This window comes from Lagenorhynchus albirostris, chromosome 3 (genome assembly GCF_949774975.1).
Source record: "Lagenorhynchus albirostris chromosome 3, mLagAlb1.1, whole genome shotgun sequence".
Classification (NCBI taxonomy): Eukaryota; Metazoa; Chordata; class Mammalia; order Artiodactyla; family Delphinidae; genus Lagenorhynchus; species Lagenorhynchus albirostris.
In genome coordinates, this window is record NC_083097.1 from 129,250,931 (window position 1) to 129,270,206 (window position 19,276).

General features: G+C 45.7%; 1 protein-coding gene across 4 annotated transcripts in view; it reads left to right on the forward strand.

Annotated features, from left to right (window-relative positions):
* The window catches only part of GRIA1 (glutamate ionotropic receptor AMPA type subunit 1), a 302,524-nt gene that overhangs the window by 188,780 nt on the left and 94,468 nt on the right, over positions 1-19,276 (forward strand). For 3 of the 4 annotated variants that reach the window (XM_060146492.1, XM_060146493.1, XM_060146495.1), the window contains 2 exons: positions 1,283-1,450; positions 9,364-9,468. In XM_060146492.1, coding sequence (XP_060002475.1) covers positions 1,283-1,450; positions 9,364-9,468 — 273 coding nt within the window. The remainder of the gene's footprint in view (positions 1-1,282; positions 1,451-9,363; positions 9,469-19,276) is intronic. The other variant, XM_060146494.1, reaches the window with a different exon arrangement.

A 19,276-nucleotide genomic window follows, 5' to 3' on the forward strand; every position in this document is an offset into this window, starting at 1 on the left:
CCTATTATCACGCAGACTACCTGTCTCTCACTCCCCAGCAAGGCAGCTTTAAATCCTGCAGCCAAAATCTATATTGTTTGCTATTTGATAATGGCTTAGAATAAGGATAGGGGATAATTTTTCTTTCCCACATCAAATCCAACAGTTTGGCAATGGCTGTGTGAAACACTGTGCTGAGAAGGATTCTGAGGCTAAATTTGTTTATCCAGGGCAAACTGTGGATCCTGGGCAACTTTCTCTTGCCACTTGTCAATTTCTCTTTGCGAATGGCAGGCCACTTAAGCGAGATGCTTCTCACCCCCCTTTTGCTCAAACTGAGTTAGCAATTCAGAAATAAAAACTTATTTCAATATGAGCTTAAGCAAGAAAAATCACAAATGTGCTTTAAAGCAATGAGCAAACCACACAGCAGTTAATTCATTAATATGCGAAAAGCCCACCCAATTTCCAAAAGATTGGAGCTGATTATAAAAATAACAAAATATAAGGAATACACTTTTAAAATAGCAAGAGAATCAAAGTTAAGAACTGGAAAAATACATATACATTCATTCTACAACTCTACTGTGAACTTAGCATGTGCCAGAGAACATGCTAGACATTGAGGACAAAGTAATGAGGACAGACATGAGTTCCAGCGCCGGGAAAGGTTGTTCTGGATTGTTATTCTGCTTTTGTTTCAACATTTGCACCCGCTTTTAGGCGAGAGGGGGATAAAATTGAGGGTTAGCATGAAGAAGCACGAGGGGAAAGTCTGCAGAATGTAAACCTGCCACTTGAGTGAACCACGTGTGGAAATAATTTAGAGTTGACCCTTCTTGGATTATTCTTTTACTGTCACCAGGGATGGTGGAGTAAACGGTTCCTCTTGGCCCCCAACTGATGACTATAACACAGAGAACACCAAGTGGTTTTCCATGGACTGTATCAGACAGATACAGATGTGTTGTATTTAGTCTATGCATGCTTTTTCCAGTTGAACCAACATTTTCAAATGGCAAGATGGAACACACAATTCTAAAGTTCTCTTCTAACATCGCAACCTGCAGTAATACTGAACTCACAATCCAGGAGGGCAATATTGGCTAGAGAGGTGGAGCGGCAGCCCCCATCTAAGAGGCAGGCACTTCCCGGCTCACGGCTGCTCCCCTCCTCCCCCCACTCCCCATCCCTGGCCGACTGCAGGCATCCTCACCACCGGGAAGCTCGTTCCCAGATACAGCTCCACCTGCCTCCCTGTCAGCTCGCTCTGACACCTAACTGTCTCTGTTCCTCCCACTAGTACACCTCTGCGCTCACCTACGACGGGGTGAAGGTGATGGCTGAGGCTTTCCAGAGCCTGCGGAGGCAGAGAATCGATATCTCTCGCCGGGGGAATGCTGGGGACTGCCTGGCTAACCCAGCTGTGCCCTGGGGCCAGGGCATCGACATCCAGAGAGCTCTGCAGCAGGTGAGGCTGGCAATGGCTGCCCCATCTTATGGGAGCCTCACAGGGGATTTCGGCATCAGTTTCAGGTGGGACGTAGCTATTTAAAAGAAAAGGGAGAGCACACCTAAGTTTGGACTGCCACTGCATTGTGTCTGTGGCTCTTGGCGTACATGGAAGGTCACGCAGAAATTTGAAAAACGAAACAAAAAACGCAATAGTATGGAATAGTCATTCCTGACAGCACAAAAGCTCTATTTTCTGCTTAGCGTTTATGTTAAAAAGGGGAAGCCAGTGATTCTGTATTTGACAAGGGGACGTGAGATATACAAGGATGAAACTGAAGCATTTTAGCAGTCTCTTGGAGACTCCCCCTCCTGCCCTGATTTTTTGGATTTCTTCATTACCTTTGCTTTCTGTGCACATGTCATGCTGGGACCCTGAAAATGTTTCTCAGGACTTCTGATTCTATTTTCTTGCTTCTCAGCATTGCAATCATCAATTTTGTTCGCGCTTAACAACAGGTAAAGAACGGGGATAGAAAATGGTCAGGCCCCTCCAGTCAGCTGGCTATGCAGAGGATTCTGAGGCTGAATCCAGACTCAACGGGGGGGAGTATAAATACTCAATTCGTGATACGTCTGCTGTGGAAGCAGGATGAGACAGACGTACACGTGAGCCATGTATTTCACATTCCTGGTTTAGAAGTTTCTGGGGATTTGCCCAGTTTTATCACTCTCTGCACTCCTAGAAGTCTCTAGAAGTTTCTAGAAGCACCTCAAGCCCAGGCTGTGGTCCTCCAACTCCTGACGGATAGCACCACAGGATGCCTCTCGTGCCTCCTGAGAGAGGCTGTGTTTCCAAAGGGGACTGGGCAAAGAGGGCAGTGCTCACTGCGAAGGAATGTCCAAGTATCTGACACAGTGGCAAGCCAGCAACAGCAAGATATTTTGGTACAAATGCCTCTCGGGACCTGCCCTCCCCATCCAAGAGTTGCCTAGATAAGGCCAGCTCTACTTTCAAGACTCCATTCAACAGAAGATAAATTTGGACTCCCAGGGAAGGAGAGATGCGTTTCTGAATGAGGCAGAAATGTAGAGCAAAATGTACAACTATTCCCATTTGTTTTCCAACCACACGTGCACAGCTCTAACAATTTTCACAACCTGGAGAAAGAGACAAGACAGGAATATCACAGGCTGTTCTTCAGCTTGGATGAACTGCCTGCACATGGAATATGGATTATACTTCTGTCCTTTGGAATGAAGTGAAGCAGCTGCCCTGTGACCACACGCGAATGGGTCCACCCGCAGCCCTTTCTGCCCTCCCCGTCTCTGCGCAGGGTGGCCCCGAATCGCTAGGCAGCAAGAGCAGACACCCACCAGCTTCAGAATGATCGCCAAAGGTGCCGTGCCCGCCTTCTGGCTTATTTAAAATGCTCTTCCAGACCCCACAGTCGAGACAGATTCTGTTTGCAATGTGAAGCTAGTTTCAGAAGGTCCCACGGACTTGCCCTCAGCCTCACAACCCTTCTAGCTCCCTTGCCTCTCCCATCTTAAGAGCATCCCTGGAAGGATATCCTGATGCCATCGTGACAGTGATGAAGCCTGGAGTCGACGTGGGTGGCAGGAAGGGCACTGAATCAGGAGAGCTGGGGTCCAGGTCCCGCTGGGCCCTTGAGTCTCTGGGTGACCTTGAAATACTCATTCATATCTCCTACACACTCCCCTTTCCTCATCCATGACAATGAGGCGGTTAGAGAGACAATTCTTGGGTCTCAACTGGCTTAAGAACTCTAAGGATCTAATTTATTTTTTCTTATGCTCTGACCCATGTCTTTCTGGTTGTAACATGCTCAGGCTTCTGCTTCTGCCTTCAGTGGGGTTGAGAGGAGGCAGTTGCCTTAGTCAAAAAAATAATAATCTCTATACTGTCTTGAGTCAAGACATGTGTGTGCCGGTCAGCTGCTCCTGAGAGCCTACTACGTGCTCTGGTCTGGGACCAAGCTCTGGGGACAAGAGAAGTCAAGACCTGCCCTCAAGAAACTCCCTTCAGTCTCTGTTGGGTGTGGACGTAGGGCAGGGAGAACTAGGCACAAAACAGACACAAAAATAAAACCAACATTCTGATCTAAAAATCAGCTGTTTAAACTGATTACTTTCAAATCTTTGTTAATCACCTAGAATCACAAACACGTATTGCTGAAAGAGACCTGAAAAATCACGACTCCCATTTTCCCTTACATTATAGATGAAGCAGCTGACCTAGAGTAGGCAGTGACTCAGCCGGGGTCACACAGCAGCTTAGCAGCACAGGCTGGACCAGACACCCATCCAGGGTTCTTCTTCCTGCCCCACAACTGTCCTGTGGCCCCAGGGGCCTTTGCTTGTACGCACTGAGCTCCAGGGCCTTCCACACACAGTCATGGTCACTGTCCAACCATCTCACCCTCAAGACACATCTCTTGAGAAAGCCATGGCCCTAGGAAGGAGCAGTGTGCACCTACAGTAGATTGGGTAAATCCCAATGACATTTGGTCCTTGGAATCCAAGGATGGGGGCTCGAGTCTCTTCTGCCCTGCCCACTGGCCTTCAGGTCACACATGGGGAGGGACCTGTGGGTCAGCTTGTGGTAGAGCTGGGATGTCTGTGAGTTAGGCCAAGAGGAATTAGCACATTATTCTAAAAATAATGGTAACACCAGCTATGATATGTCCAGGGCTTACTATGTACAAGGTTCTGAACGTATTTTACATGTTTGATCTCACTGAATCCTCAATATAACCCTCTGAGGTAGCTGGTTTTATTAACTGCGCTTTATAAATGCAGAAACTGAGCTACAGAGATTTTTTTAATTTCCCAAGATTATACAGTTAGTGATAGAAGTGGGACTCCAACCCACATCTCCTTGCTACCTCACCCTGTCTCCATAACTGCTCTGCTCTGAAGCCTCGAAGGCCCAGCCCAGCAGGTAAGACACAAGCCATGGCCCAGCCAGCACCAGCACATGGCCTTGGGTAATATCTACATGCCCCCGCTCCCCCACACCCCACTATAGTTTCCCCAGTGGCAGAGTGAAAACAACCAGCCTGCCTGCTCCCTGCCTGACATCCAAGGAGCCATTCAGAATATTAATGAGCCCACATCCTGGAATTCCTCAGCGCTCCAGGAAGGAAGAGGCATGAGGGCGCCCATAAGTTGGCTTCTGGCTGGCAGAAAAGATCCAGCTCCCCAAGTCAGGCTGATAGCATTTGGGGGGTCATAGGCCCTTTGAGGATATGATGGGAAACAAAGCTTTGTACTCTTATTCCCAGAAAATGCACACACATATATTTTTGCATGACCAGGAGTCAGGTGGACCACAGACACTCTGAGAAGCCCAGCTAAGGACCTCAGGTGAAGCATCGCTGCCCTAAATAAGGATCAGCCCTCTTGCCTTTGTGTTTGCAATCTGTCAGTCAATGACCACGCACATTGGAAGTGAAGGTTTACGTGGTACATTGCTAGATGAGGTTGGGGCGAGCTGGGCAATAGGGGTGTAAGACACAGTCCATACCTTTCGGGACTCAAGACCCAGTGTAGAAGGAAAGACAAGCTCCTGAGAAATAATAGCCACAAAGGTATAGATTAAGGGCTGAATAACACAGCCAGGCTCGTGGTGCTATGGACTGTCAGAAAAGAACGCCACGGACTGAGGAATTTGGACATTACCAGGCTTCCCGTAGGAACGAAACTGGGGCTTTAAATACGGTGACCATATAATTTATCATCCAAACTTAAGGGTGAATGGGAGAGCTATTACCAATTATCCCAGAACAAGACATGTAAACTGAAACAACCCCAAGCTAACTGGGATGGATGGTCATTCATGCCTTAAAGGAAGGGTGAATTTGAACAAAGAGTGATTTGGGTTTTGGAGGGTCTGGGTGAGGATGTAAATGATACCCAGCAGAAGGCTAGAGTGAGGGTACACGTGAGGACTTGTGGGCATCGTGCTTGGCTGTTAGCGCGTAGGAAGAGAAGAGCTGGGTTCACACCATGACTCCACCAGGCGCTATCTGGGGGATCCTGGATTAATTGCTCCATTTTTCTGGCATTAATTTCCTCATCTCTTAAATGGACATAATCCTCTTAGCACTGCCTCCCTCACTGGCTTCTCACAAGGCTCAAAAACATATTTTTTAAAAAAGGGATAATATACAAGCTTCTTTGAACCTCAGGGCAACTGCATGAGATAGAGCAGGATTCTTCTTCCCATTGTTCAGGTGGGCAGGTGGAAGCTCAGAGGGGTCCTGAGACTTAACTTGGCTAGTATAACCAGAATGTGGTCTACTGGGATCTAGCCCACAGGCTCTGACTTCCCACACCCAGTGAGCATGCAGGAGGAGAGGCCAAGAGAACAGATCCACCTCACGGCAGCCACGAAAAGGCTGTAGAAGCCTCGGGCCCAGAGCATCTCCGCTGCCCCCCCCCCCGCCCCGCCCCGGGGATGGGGTTGGAGGAGTCATCAGGGTCGATGGCTCAAGTAGTAGAAACACTAACCAGCCATCGGCGGGCACCAAGCAAGAAAGAAAATGTATGCTTCAGCAGCTCATGGGTGGCAGACTCTGGGCTGGCAACCAATACCATTCACAGGAAATCCAAGGTGAACTCTCCATCTTTCACGGCAGAGTCAGCAGGTGCCAGGACAGTGATGGGAGGTCCAGGAGGCAGGAGCTAAGGGGAAACTCCAGGTTTCCCTCAGTCTGATCCCTGTCACCCCAGCATGGGGGTAGGGGGTGGGAGTGGGGAATGAGGGCTCAGGGGCTCAGTCCTGATGGATAGGACGGCAGTTTCCAGATGTGCCCATAGAATATATTTCTGAGAAGCTTATTCCTCTGACTATGAGTCCAGACTGCCCTCATACATGATTTGGGGCTAGTCCATTCTCTTGACCTCTCCTTGCTCTGCCATCATGGAACGGTAATTCCGGCACGTCTTCTTTCCCACTCTAATTTATCTCAGGATGTGTAAGTCTTGGCTTCTCCAACTAGACGGTCAGAGCCTTCAGCTGCTCCGGGCCTCTCCTGATGTACTGTGAATCCTGAACCCAAGTGCCGTAGCTCTGAGTCTCAGTAATCCTATCTATAACATCAGCAAAATAACCTCTGCTTTTGCTACTCACTGGGTTTCTGGGAACATCGAATAAGCAGCATCTTGTGAAAACGCTGTGGCAACACAAGGGGCCCTCGGGTCACAAAACTTTCCTGCTGCTGATTTTTTTGGAAACTGAGAAAGACATGTAAAAATGACAGTGAAAAGACCCTCGTTTCTGCTGAAAGAATCCCCTGCCGTGAGACCACAGCGTATCAGACCCAAGGCTTCCACATTAAATCTTCTTTGCCACACTGCATACCCACTGTACACAGCACAGTAGTAGTAGTAATCATTACCTTCAACATCATCATCACCATCACCATCACTTAGATAACAGACACTATTCATTGAACATTTATGTCCCAGACAATATGCTAAGCACTTCAGTTCTTTGAGGAGGAAACCAACAACAGATAGGCACAGTGACTTGTACATGGCCACATAGTGAGGAATTAACAGAGTGCAGCCTGGGGAAGGCCCAACTGGAATAGAGGATAGCAGTAGTAGGCCTGGAGAACACATGCTCTATACATCTCTGTGTCACCCCTCAGAGCCTAGGACAGTAGCACTGTCCTCTGTTTGAGAGGCCACTTGGTATATTAAGTGAAGAAACGAGAATATGTCAGAAGCTCTGGATTTCAGGCCTGCCTTGGACACTTGTAAGTCCTAAGTCTTGAGCAAATCACTTTACTTCCAGAGTTTAGGTTTCTCTCATGAAAGTGAAGATCCTAATCTCTCTCTAACTGACCTATATCAGGGGGCTGCTATGAATGGAGATGAAGTAATATGCGTGAAAATGCTTCATAAACACTTGTAAAATGCTGGTAGTATTAATAACACAATTTGTAATAATAAAAATAATAGCTGGCCTTTGTTGAATACTCACCATGGGGCAAGCATTGATCAAAAAATATCTCATTTAATCTGTAAACCAACCTTAAGACATAATTAAACCTAATGGGTCTCATAAAACAAATGAGGAAACTGAGTCATAGAGACATTATGCAATTTGCTATATGAATATGACATAATGATAATTAGTATGACACTTGATACCAGCACCAAAAATAGATGCCCATTTGAGTCATTAATGACACTTCTTTCTGTTTCTGCAAACCATCTGCACATCTATCCCAGTCTGTTTTTCCAAATGAGTCACATAAGTTGGTACACAGCAATGAATGGGAAGCTAAAGATGGGCAAGAGACGACCAAGGTGAGAAGGTGAAGCTTCTGATGGATTTGAATTGCTCTCTTCTTATTCTTTGTAGCAGGATTGGTACTTTGCTTCCTCCTTGAAAAGCAAAACCAGCCCAGACTTTTCCAGAGCAAGAATTTCTCCAGATTTCATCTCAGAGAGTGAAGAGCTTGTTATATAATTTGTTCAGTGCTGTGGGCCTGCTGTAACCTCCCCACTGAGACTTCAAACCAGGAGGTGATGGGAGGGTCAGCCTGAGAGGAGACATATACACACACACATTTTCTTTCTTTCTTTCCTTCTTCCTTCCTTCCTTCCTTCCTTCTTTCTTTCTTTCCTTCCTTCCTTTCTTCTTTCTCTCTTTCTCCCTCCCACTCCCACATCTCAAATACACACACACACCAGCTATTCTTGTATTCTGAAGGCAGAGGGACTGGTCATTCACTGTCAGAAAATGGTAACACCCTGTGAGGCTTCCTTTTAAGCTGCCTGAGGAAGGGGGAAATAAATGATGCTGGGTTAAAGGGCCGGGTTCATATTGGTTACAGGCACAGGCTCATGTCACTGGCCTTAGGCCAGACTGATCTGAGGACACATGGTGGACCATCATTGGAGAATGTGATTTCTTATACTCAAGCTGATGGTACACAGCTAGACTCATCCCCAGTTCGAGGGTGGATACATTTTATTGGTCACCTCCAGAGCAGCAGGCTTGGTTCCAAAAGCCTTGGATTCCCCATGCTGACTACTTGGCCTTTAAAGTGAACTTGGAGATAGGAAGCCATGGAAGTTTAATCTGTCTCGTTTGTGGAGAAGTTCCATGCAGCCTATTTGGGGGCTTCCAATACGCATCTTGATTCCACCAGCTGAGACCTGTTGAAAGGCTCTGGTCTTACAAAGAATCTCCTCAGGTGCTTTAAAGTTTGCACAGCACTTTCACATTTGCTGTGTCATTTAAGGTAGATGGGGCAGGAAGTTTGAGACTTAGAGAGGCAAATTGCCCAAAGTCACTTGGCTGTTCAAAGGGAAGTTGGGGTAAAATCCAGGTCTCCCAATTCTAGGTCTTTAGGCTCCCAAGTACTGTAATCCCTGGACTCACAAAGGAACTGAGAAGCCATATTGAGGCACAGCCCAAGGCATCACAAGGCCAGCTCCTGGTCCTGGGTCTTCTCCTGACTCACCGGGGATGGCACACCAGTCTCTTCCTTTGCAGGTCTCCTTCAGTTTCTACATCTGAAGGTGTGCACCTGAGGAGCGGTCTTTCTCACAGTGGTAGTCCTGATGGGGGTGTTTGACTGAGGATGGCACAGGGATTTCCTATTAGGATCTACTTGGATCCACTGTTACTGTTTGCCTAAAGCAATGGGTGAAAAAGTTTTCAGAATGAATTTCAGTCTAGTAGGCAAGAGCACTGTACTCTTAACAGTGATGACTGCTACAGGCAAAGGAGTAGAGAGGCGTTTAGTACTGATGCTACTCCAAGACCTCATCCCATGTAACTTCCTCAGGTTCTGGACTTTCACTTCAGCAGAAAAAGCAAACCGATGAACAAACATGAAGCGCAACTTCAGGGTTCACTGGTCACCACCTGGCTTTCTTTTCCAGGTGCGGTTTGAAGGCTTGACAGGAAACGTGCAATTTAATGAGAAAGGACGCCGGACCAACTACACCCTCCATGTGATCGAAATGAAGCACGACGGCATCCGAAAGGTAAAGGTCCCTTTGCTTCAGTTCCTCAGGGAGGAGAGGGCTGAGCAGAGGCTCAGGCCAGAGCTGAGGGCCTTGCGAGCCCACTTTCCTGGACTGGATCTCTTAGAAGAGATGCAGGCAATGAGGATTCTAGCCTCAGCTCTGCCACTAACCAGCTGGGACTTTGGGCAACTCAGTTCCTTCCTCTGAGAATCGAGGAGATTAAATGGAGATTAAAAAAATCTCTAGCTTTGTCTTGGGTGCTTGTGAAGATCCAAGGGATGGGAAATTACTGTGAAAGTATAAAGTAATAGATGTGTATAAAATGCCCCTGCTGCTCCTATAGGATTCCAAAGTAAGAACTTGAGAATGATGATTTATTGAGGAAGTGAACCATCTTCTCCTGATCCACACTTGGTCGTATCCCCTCTACTTTCCACATAGAAGTATAAGTGAAACTTAGTTTGTGTATATGTATGTAATGTATAATATGTATGCATATTAAACATTTTGGAACAACATTCAAATCCTTGGAGAAAACATTCAGAATTCTACCACACTCTGTGTGCTCTGGCCTCTGCCAATTTCTCTGACCTTGACCCTTGACACTCACTTCCTTCCTCCTTCCACTCCAGTCATTCTGATCAACTTTCACTTCCAGGAATACACTATGTTCTTTCTCACCTCCCAGCCTTCAAACATGTTCCCTCTGCCTAGGACTCCCCCTACCCCATCCCCTTCTTTTGCCTGGCCAATTCCTCCTCAGCCTTCAACACTCAGAGAAAATGCTACTCCTTCCCTAGGCTCCCTTGTTGTGACTCATGGCAGCCTCTATTGTACCGTCCATGGCCTTCATCGCATTCCTAGTTCCTTGGGGTGGCACAGCGTAATGGGTAAGAGGCATTGCACACATGGTATAAAGCTACTAGGGTGTCATGGATCAGAGTACTAGCGCTGGAATCCTGGGCCTCAATCCTGGCATCACCACTTAGCAGCCTGTGATTCTGGACAAATAAATCAGGTTCTCTGTGCCTTAAGTGGGGGGCACCATAACAATGCCAATCTCATAGGCTCACTGAGAGGATTAAATGATCTAACGGGTGCAGAAGTTCCGAGGGCTGTGCCTGGCACATTGAAGACTGGGTCTTCATCTCTCAAACGTGATGCTCTCTAGGCCTGTGCTGTCAAATACAGTTGCCACTAGCCATGATGGCCATTTAACTTTCATTCTAAATAATTTCAAAGCCCCTCAGTTGCACTCGCCACATGTCAAGTGCTCAGTAGCCACAGGTGGCTAGTGGCTGCCATACTAGACAGCACAGATGTACTCAATACATCATTTCCATCATCCCAGCAAGTTCTACAGAACAGCTCTGCTCATGCTTTCTATTCCCAGCCTGTGGAGGTCCATGATGCTCTGGGTGGTTTGGTGAGATACACTGGCAGAACGGTTATAAGCTCAGGCTTTGGAGACAGACACGACCCGAATTAAGTCTCTGCCTTAGTCTTTACTAGGCACGTGACCTTGAACAACTTAGCCTCCTTGGACCTCAGTTACATCATCTCCAAATGGGGAATAATGCCCTTTACCTCACAGGGTCGCCATCAGCACTGAGTGAAACAATGTCTGCTACCCACTTGCCTGTATCAAGGGATTCCCAAAAGTAGCCCCTGGAAGGGAGTGGACATTCAGCCCATGTTTTGTTTGTTTGTTTCAACTGCCTTCTTTAGGCCACAGGGATTTTTATGTCAGCCTTGATTTTGAGTGAGTCAGGCTGTGCAAGCCCATGGAATGGATAAATCAGCAAATAGATTGGATATTTGCTGGATAAATCAGAAATTACAGAGTAACCTTAAAATGCACAAGCAAATCGTTGTGCTTTATTTTTCAGATCCTGGGGCTGTTTTTCAACTTACTTTCCAATGACTAAATCCTTTCCTAGAATGTGGGCTTAAGCATCCTTTGTTTACGGGGAATCTGACTTGAGGACAAGGAATTCCTCCACACCTGCGGCTTCAGGCCTTTTACTCAGTCAGCCTCCTAACAAAGTAATTTCTCAGATTCACGGTGACCTCGTTGTGCTGGTTTCAGTGAGCAGTGCCTGGCCTTACCTGATGTAGGTAATAGAGGGGCTTCTGCTGCTTGACCGGGGGCCTTGAGGACTCTCCCCTAATCTTTAAGCATGTATCATGGCCACCGATCTGCCAACACACCCTCTAGTTATCTGGGTCCATTCTGACATCCTACTGAAACGTGTGTGCTCTATACATACACCCATCCAATGCTTAGGATCTTCAAATGCCAGAATGGGCACTGGCTCCACTAAAGCTAAATCCTTGGGAAATCCCATTCAGAGACTCCACTTCACCATGGGGTGCTGATTTAGGGACCGCTATCCAAATAAAATACCTTGTCAAATTCAAGTAGGATCACAAATTCTGGTACCTGGCTGCCAAGAGAGAAGTGTAGGAAAATTCTCGAAGGTCTTTCATGAAGGGACCATCATTGCTGATTTAACCATCTCTGCCCATCACTACTGGTCCTGTAGCTAATTTTGGACTTGAAATGGCCAAGTCTCACTTCAGCTTGATATGTATCCCCCTGCCATGCCCCAAGTTTGTCATCCCCAGTTCTGACCCAAGTATAACTGGAAAGGAAAGACCGGGCAGGGAAGAAAGTGACACAAGGTCCTACTGACGTCAATGCACAGCTCTCCAGTCCAGATGTCCTTTGGAAGTTTTTTCTTTAAATCCTTGCCACCCAACTTTGGACATACTGAGACCTGGTGTAGCTCTAAGACAGAGCTTCAATCCAACCACTTCTCTCCATTTCCACTGCTGACCCCGGAGCCCAAGCCACCTTCCACACCTGCCTGACTCACTCAGGAGCCTCCTTACCAGTCACTAGTCCTGCTGGCCACATTCTTGCCCCTCTAGAAGGCCATTTTCCCAACACAAGAGCCAGGATGATCATTTTCAAATATACATCAGGCTATATTGCTTCTCTCTGCCTAAAGCTTTTGACTGGCTTCCTACTGCAGGTGAAATATAACTTCTTGTCTTGACCTTCAGAACCCCAGACGCTGCATCCCTCTGACATCAGCCCTTGCTCCTCCTTCTCTGGCTCATAACTCCACACAGCTACCCTATAGCACCCTTCTGTTCCTTTACCCGACATTCTCCATCACTGTAGTTTCATATGCAGTGTCTCTCCTTGTCACTCAAGTCTGGCCCAGGCAAAGTCACCTTGGAGAGGCCATCCCTGACCAAGCCATCTAAAGTGACCCCCATCCACCCAGCACAATCCCACTGTCCCAATGTTTCACAGTGCTTACCCCTTCTGATATATTCTTGTTGGTTTACTGATCTCTCCTGAGGTTGGTAAACTTCAGCCTGCAGGCCAAATTCAGCCAAATGCCTGTTTTTGTACAGCCCATGAGCTAATGATTTTTACATTTTGAAATAAATCAAAAGATGACTACTTCATGATATGTGAAAATTATATGAGATTACAATTTCAGGGTCCATAAATAGAGTTTTGTGGGTTTTTTTGGAATACAGCCAAACTCATTTGTTTAGGTATCGTCTATAGCCGCATCCGCACTATGACAGCAGAGATAAGTAGTTGCTACAGAGATTGCATGACCTGCAAAGCCTAAAATATTTGCAGTCTGGCTGTTTAAAGTTTGATGACCCCTAGTCTGGATATATATTGTCTTTCTTCCCCTCTTCTTCACCTCCTTGCCCCTAAAATGTCAGCTCTCTTAACACAGGGACATGGTTCTGTTATTTACTGTATCCTCAGTGCCCACAATATATTGACACATAAGTAAGCACGTGCAAATAAGTGGTTGTTCATTAAATGAGTGGGTAGTGTATTGAATGTTGCTGGGCAACCAGGGAGCATACTACTCTGGCCCATATTTCCATAGATCTGCCAGCAAGTAAGAAAAAAAAATTGCTGGCAAATTTAATTAAAAAACACCTCAAGCAGAACTCAGATAAAGTTAACACACACACTTATGAAGTTCCAATTCTTTAAGTGTGTTAGTTAAGATAACCTAGGCGCAGTAACAGAGTAACACTAAAATCTCAGCTGTTTAATGCAAACAAAGGTCTCATTCTTGTTCACCCAGTGACCAGTATGGGGGCTGGGGGCTCTGATTAAGACTCAGGTTTATGGAGGCTCCACTGTCTGTTTGGGTCTTCCTGGCTATCAACAGCCAGCTCACAGGGGAGTAAGAAAGTTATTACAAACTGTGCTGGAGATTTGGGGAAGTCGGGCTAGGAGAGACGTGCATCACTTCTGCTGTACTCCACTGGCCAACCCAATCACCTGGCCCACCTAGACATATGGAAGGCTGGGAAATGCAACTGCTGTCCAGGTAGCTACTTCCCACCATACCTGTACGCTATGCAAGGCGAACAACAATCCTTGGGGGTCATCAGGTTGTCTTTGCCACAAGAGACATCTTCCTTTTTAAAAATTTATTATAATCGATCTCATTTTTTGGAGGTCAGGGGCTGTGTCTTCAGAGGAAGCTTAGAGCTAAAAATGTGGACATTTGATTTGACGACTATGCAAGGTCAATCAATTGAATGTACTGTTCAATGATCATCTCCTTTGTAGACTTCATTTACTTAAAAAAATCTAATCTATCATCTAGACTCATTTCCTATATTCAAACAATCTTTAGAGGTAGATGGAAAACAGGAGATCAAAAATTATAACTGGCCCCAAGAGAAGACCTCTCACTGTCAGAATTGTTTAAATCCTCTCCTGAACGGTGGGCCCCAATTTTTACCAAACTACTAGCTCTGATTTACTTTGAGATAGAATCAAAGTTCCTCCATATCCTCAGTAGAGAATCAAAGGGCTGTATAATAATCCAGCCCACTTCTCTAAGAAAGGGAAATTTGCTCTCATCTCTGAAGTGCAATGTCCCTTCAAAAATCTTTGACAGCTTTCTTTTCATCAAAATGTGGAAGGAGATTTCTCAACCTGCTAGCTTACATGAGGGGCAAGCTGGGTTTTGGCATCACCCTGCTCTTCTGACTGGCAATAGTTCTTATTTCCCTACAAAAGGGTTAGGAATAAAATAAGCTTGTTTACAACACTTAACTGTTCCTCTAGCTTTTGATATAAGCCAAGCTAGACAATAATTTTTATAGAGACCAATTTAACATTAGTGCTATAACACCAGCTCTGAAGGATCCCTATTCTAAAAATTAAAATCTCTTTCTAAGCCATAGAAATCTGGTCTGTACAGATTTATCTTGCTTTTTCCCCCTCTCTTTGATCAAATAACTTGATATTTTAGAGCCGTGCTTTGTGGGTTTTGCACAATTTATCCTAGGACATTCTGCATGTGAAGGGGGTTACGCTGTCAAATGAGTTTGAGAAATACTCCATAATATATACTTCTTTTGGAGATTGACAATGTTCAATAGCAAAGTGAAACTGAAATGTACTACAGTATAGAAGCCTGTTAGCCTTCAATCAGGCATTACCCTACTGGATATCATTTTTTAGTTTACTGGCAACTTAATATGAACCACGCACTATGCGTACCGTTGTCCACGCATGAACGCATTTGGTTCCCACAGCAGCCCTGCGAGACAGGTACTCTTGTTGTATCCATTCTACAGAGCAGGGACGGAGGCCCACTGAGGTCAAGTAACTGGCCCAAGGTCAAACAGTTACTAATAAGAAAAGTCTACCTTTTAAAACAGGTCTGTCTGATGCCAGAGACCAATCTCTGGACCATCAAGCCATCACTTTTAAAAATACTATCGATGAAAACACAATAGATTTTACAGAACTTGGTTGCATGTCAAAGAAGGCAACTTCCTCAAGGCTGACAGTTGTTGAGTTTGAACAACTAAGAACAACTAAACCTGTGACTAATCTTGAAGAGGGAGAAGGAAGAAAGGAAAGAAGGGAGGGAAGGAAGAAAAAGGAGGAGGAAGGGAAAGAGAAGGGCATGAAAACACCATAGCATCAACTACAGGGGGAAAGAAAATGGCAATTACATTTGCTTGATCGTCTCCCAGGTGTGTATTGATTATATTCAATAATTTTACCTTTGAAGTCCATGGCCTGGCTCCTATGCCCTGCCACTAATCTGCTATTTAATCTATATAAGTTAGATCATCTGATCTCCCCAAGCCTCAGTTTTCTTTTCTGTAAAACAGAGAAAATAATCCCGAGCCTGTCTGTGCTATTTGCATAGGGGAAGAGCAAAATACAGTTAAGTGTTAGGAAAGTAGTTTGGAAATTCTTTTCTGAAACTCGCCCCACGATATGCTACAATAATGGTTTCAAATAGTTATTTTTCAACGAACGAGCTCCTTGTAAAAATGAACTCTTAAGGGGAATCTCAAAGCGTGAAATGGATTAAAAGCAGAACTGACTACTGAAGCAAGGGTGAGGAACCCAGGGCTTTCCCCCTCTTCTCTGACCCCTCACCTCCCATGAAAGTGGTGAAGGGCCTTTACAGATGCCCTAGGGTCCCATGGAACACTGGCCTAGCGAAATGGGGGAGGCAGGACTACATTCTGGTTTTGAGCAAGTCCCCTGGTCTCTAAACTTCTGTTTCCCTCTCTGTAAAAAAGGAAGAGGTTGGAGGAAATGATTCTTCAGGCCTCTTTTGGCTCTGATATTCTGGAAACTAAGTTTCTGGTTCTTGTGTCATTAGAGAGACATGTCCCCTTCCAGGCTGACTGAAAGTGTCCCACACAGGCAACATGGTACCCATGCCGGCATGAGGGCAAATCTTGACCCAGTGTCCTGAGAGACAGCTCCCCCTGACCCCCCTTCAGGCCTCTGAACTGTCTCAGCATGAACAGGATCCACTGTCTCCATGTTGGATGCGCTCTTTCTCTCAACAAACCTTTCCTGAGCTGCTTCTCTGTGGTACAATCTGTGGCCCCAAGAAAGGGGTCCTAGCACGAACAGACCTCTAGCTTTGTCCCTGAGGAGCCCAAAGCATCGTGGAGAGATGGGGACAGACATGCCAACAGCTAGACCATGGGGCCAGTGGGAACCAACACGAGGCGCTCAGGGCCAGCTGGCAGCCTAGTGGAACACAGAAGGACACGGCCCTGCAATCGGCCTGCCCGGCTCCAATCCTGGCTCCACGACTCTCCTGTGGCCTTGGGAAAGTTATTCCACTTCCCCTACATCTCAGTTTCTTCACATTTAAAATAGGAGTGATCATTGATTACCCACCTCATAGGTTTTTGTGTGGATGAGAGAAGTTAAAACATAAAAAACACTTAGAAGAGTGCCTAAAACACAGTAGGCACTCAGTAACTGTCAGCTAATATGATTCCCAGCCCAGGGCTAAGTCCCCTCGCAGAAAGAACAGCGTCATGATGAAAAGCTGCCCCTGGAGACAGATGACCACCATTCCAGGCTGAGCTCAGCCACTTCTCAGCTGCATCACCACCACCACCTTGCAATTAACAAACTCTTCTAAGCCAGATGAACTGGCGCAAAAACTATCAAACACAGCCTCTGACAGAGCAAGAACATGACCAGTGTCGGCAATTATTACTACTGTTGTTAATGGCGGTGAAATGGCAGGGAGAGTTGTTTCTTTGTAACTGAGGGGACTGGGAAAGACATCAAGGTGAAGGTGACATCTGAGTGGACCATTGGCATGTGCCTTGGATTTTGTGAACCTGGGCTGACTTAGAGACCTGCTCCTCCCCCTGCACATGCGCTTCAGTTCTCCTTCCTGTTTGCCCTTTAAAACTACAGCCAGCAGAATGACCACAAAACAAAACACAACGGTCTAAAGATGTATAAAGACAGGGACTTCCCTGGTGGTGCAGTGGTTAAGAATCCGCCTGCCAATGCAGGGGACATGGGTTTGATCCCTGGTCCGGGAAGATCCCACATGCTGTGGAGCAACTAAGCCTGTGAGCCACAGCTACTGAGCCGGCGCTCTAGAGCCCGTGAGCCACAACTACTGAGCCTGTGTGCCACAACTACTGAAACCAGCACAACCTAGAACCCATGCTCCACAACAAGAGAAGCCACCGCAATAAGCCCATGCACCGCAACCAGAGAAAGCCCATGCGCAGCAACAAAGACCCAACACAGCCAAAAAGTAAAATAAAATAAAAGATAGATAGACATAGGGGTGTGTGTGGAGTCTGTGTGTGTGTGTATTAGCCACGCCATTCTGCTCTTCCCAAACCTTCCATGACTCCCTGTTGCCTTCAGAATAAAGTCTACGCCACTTAGCCTGGCCTACCAATCCCTCTGCTACCTAGACCAAGCGCCCACTGCCCTCTTGGACTAACCCTATCCTCCACTCAGGACCCACTGAACTTACATATCTGGGCAGATTCCCGCCTTCCCATCTTGGCTTATCTTCTCTCCGACCTGACAGGTTTGGGCTCAACCTTTCCATCCCTCATGACTTAAGCCTCACCTCCTCCTGCTGCCTTTTTCCCAGCATAGGTTCCATACCAGGCTTCTGCTTCTCCGAACTCCTTAGGCTCAAGCTACCTGAGCCACTCACTTGTCACTTCTGGGGCCACGTGCATGTGTGTGTCTTGTCTTCCCAAATAGACTGGAGGGATCCTCAGAGCAAGGACTATCTCCGAGACTTCTCTGTATCTTTCTCAACCCTGCCACAATACCACCAATGTTTTAGCTCGGAGTCTTACACACAATAGGGATCCAATAAGTATTTGCTAAAAGACCTTGGAAAATGAGTCAGTATCAATAACTACTAATTTTTTTAAAAAAAATAATGTCAATCAGTGTTTGCAGGCACAACTATATTCTCAGTATTATAATAGGTCAAAAATTGGAAATAAGAGAAATAAAGGATAAAATAACCATCACCTAAAAAGTTAAATCCAGATGGAAAAATACAGTTAACCTAAAAAGAAAACAAGAGTAAGGCCAGAAACTATCAAACTCTTACAGGAAAACATAGGCAGAACACTCTATGGCATAAATCACAGCAAGATCCTTTTTGAACCACCTCCTAGAGAAATGGAAATAAAAACAAAAATAAACAACTGGGACCTAATGAAACTTCAAAGCTTTTGCACAGCAAAAGAAACCATAAACAAGACCAAAAGGCAACCCTCAGAATGGGAGAAAATATTTGCAAATGAAGCAACTGACAAAGGATTAATCTCCAAGATTTACAAGCAGCTCATGCAACTCAATAACAAAAAAATAACCCAATCCAAAAATGGGCAGAAGGCCTAAATAGACATTTCTCCAAAGAAGATATACAGATTGCCAACAAACACATGAAAGAATGCTCAACATCATTAATCATTAGAGAAATGCAAGTCAAAACTACAATGAGATATCATCTCACAGCAGTCAGAATGGCCATCATCAAAAAATCTAGAAACAATAAACGCTGGAGAGGGTGTGGAGAAAAGGGAACACTCTTGCACTGCTGGTGGGAATGTGAATTGGTACAGCCACTATGGAGAACAGTATGGAGGTTTCTTAAAAAACTACAAATAGAACTACCATATGACCCAACAATCCCACTACTGGGCATATACCCTGAGAAAACCATAATTCAAAAAGAGTCATGTACCAAAATATTCATTGCAGCTCTATTTACAATAGCCAGGAGATGGAAACAACCTAAGTGCCCATCATCAGATGAATGGATAAAGAAGATGTGGCACATATATACAATGAAATATTACTCAGCCATAGAAAGAAACGAAATTGAGCTATTTGTAATGAGGTGGATGGACCCAGAGTCTGTCATACAGAGTGAAGTAAGTCAGAAAGAGAAAGACAAATACAGTATGCTAACACATATATATGGAATTT